At 62.0% G+C, this 1,980-nt stretch overlaps 1 protein-coding gene across 1 annotated transcript; it reads left to right on the forward strand.

Moving 5' to 3' along the window:
• Window positions 1–1,018: 1,018 nt before the first annotated feature.
• LOC132321277 (feather keratin Cos1-1/Cos1-3/Cos2-1-like) lies at window positions 1,019–1,333 on the forward strand. The gene has a single exon (XM_059834785.1). The coding sequence runs from the start codon at window positions 1,019–1,021 to the stop codon at window positions 1,331–1,333; it is 315 nt and encodes a 104-aa protein (XP_059690768.1).
• Window positions 1,334–1,980: the final 647 nt, after the last annotated feature.

Consider the following 1,980-nt stretch of genomic DNA (forward strand, 5'->3'; position numbering starts at 1 on the left):
TGGGGCAGGACAAGGCCCCAGACACACTGATGGTGGTGTTGTTGGCAGGGGACCCCCAGAGAGAGCCCGGAGAGCGGAGGAGGCCCAACAGGCGCACCAAGGCCTCCCCGGAGCAGCTTTGGGAGGAAGAGTGTCAAAAGCAACAGCGCTGACCAGCCGCCTGCGGAGGCAACGGCCAGTGACCCTCAGAGAGAGCTTGGAGGGTGGGAGAAAGGGAACACGGCACATCGTCCTGCTCGGAAGCTTTTTGGCATGCAGGCGAGGACTGCAGGCCTGGGAGCAGCAGGGCCCTTCCTGCCAATGGGGCTGCAAACAAGCTCACACGAGTGCCCCAGGCCAGTGTCCCTGGTCTGCAAGCAACCCTTCCGGCACTTGGGACTCATCTTGTGCTGGCACCCATGTGCTCCTGTCCCAGGAATCCTTGGGCCTCCCACCCCAGCGCTGAAAAGGAGCCTTCAAGGGGGAGTGGGTATGGCCAAACAAGGAAATGAAAAGGCAGCCGTGTAGGAAACCAAAACACAGCCCGTATCATTAGCTGGGATGTTTTGCATTTCAGATGAGCTTCTCAGAAAATTGTTGCTTCCACAGAGGCTTCCTCTGGACCTGGGGCAGTGCAGGACCAGTATAAAAGCCACCCCAGCTCTTCACCCTCTCATCCGCTTCACTCTCCTTCTTCTCCTTCGGAAGCAAGTGAGTTGGAAGCTCCGTCCTATACCGGGTCTTGGGGCTGCCTGTCCTGGGAGGGGAAGCGGGGAGAAGGTGTGGCGTGGAGAGGGACTGGGTCTGGGCTGAGGGGGACTCTTGGGCTCTTATCTAGGAAAGAGCTTTCCTGGGCCTGTCTCTCTTTGCGCGGTGCCCGGGGGGACAGGCGAAGAGGCGCGTGGGCCTCTCTGCATAGCCTCCAGCTCCCCACCCAGCACGTGCCTTGGCTCCCTCGTGGTGGGCGGACAGGCTGCTCCTCACGCGGCCCCATGCTCCTCCCCGCCCTCTCTCGCAGGCGCACCTCCAGCCCCGCAACATGTCCTGCTACAACCAGTGCCAGCCCTGCCTGCCGTGTCAGCCCTGCTGCCCGACCCCGCTGGCCAACAGCTGCAACGAGCCCTGTGTCAGGCAGTGCCAGAACTCCACCGTCGTCATCGAGCCCTCCCCTGTGGTGGTCACCCTGCCCGGACCCATCCTCAGCTCCTTCCCACAGAACACCGTTGTGGGATCCTCCACCTCCGCTGCTGTTGGCAGCATCCTCAGCTGTCAGGGAGTGCCCATCAACTCCGGGTGCTGTGACCTCTCCTGCTTCGGCAGCCGCTACTGCGCCAGACCATGCCTCCCCTGCTAAAGCTGCTGCAGGCGGCCCCACAGAAGGACCCCCAGGCACCCAGAAGACGGTAATGGCCTGAGTACGGAGATCCTGGCCATCGCTTTCAGAGGGGCTGAGCATCCACGGCTCCACCTGCAAAGGCAGGCAGGAAGAGGCACGCCTGAGCTCTCTGAAAACACGGCCCTCGTCTAACCTGCCTGTTTCTCACTCCCTCCTCTCTCTCTCTTTTCTCTGTTGTCTTCTGCTCCCCTGGGCTGTGAGCACCTGCTAAGCCCCATGCGAGGAAGGTCCTGCTGCCCGTTTCCCTCTCGGGGGCAGGCAGGCAGGCCGACAGGCAGACGCCCACAACGCAAACTCCACCCTGGCCAAGGGGCAAAGACTCCTAGCTATGCCTGGTGCTCCCTGCACCGTGGCCCCCACTCAGAGGACCTCCTTTCCCTCTTTCAACTCATTAAAGTTCTACTGCATCCCAGCCTGGGCCTCGGCGTGGTCCTTCTCTCTCCGGACGCTTTCCCCGGCTTCCAGAGAGAAAGGTGTCGCTCGGGGGAGACCTTGCAGGCACAAAGGAGAGCCATCGGCATTCCCGGGGGAAGAGGAGGGTGAGGCACAGGCAGTGGGCTCCTGTCAAGACTCTGTCCCTTGCAGCTGAGGAAGATGTCCCTGGC

This window comes from Gavia stellata, unplaced genomic scaffold, assembly GCF_030936135.1.
Source record: "Gavia stellata isolate bGavSte3 unplaced genomic scaffold, bGavSte3.hap2 HAP2_SCAFFOLD_107, whole genome shotgun sequence".
In the NCBI taxonomy this organism is placed as follows: Eukaryota; Metazoa; Chordata; class Aves; order Gaviiformes; family Gaviidae; genus Gavia; species Gavia stellata.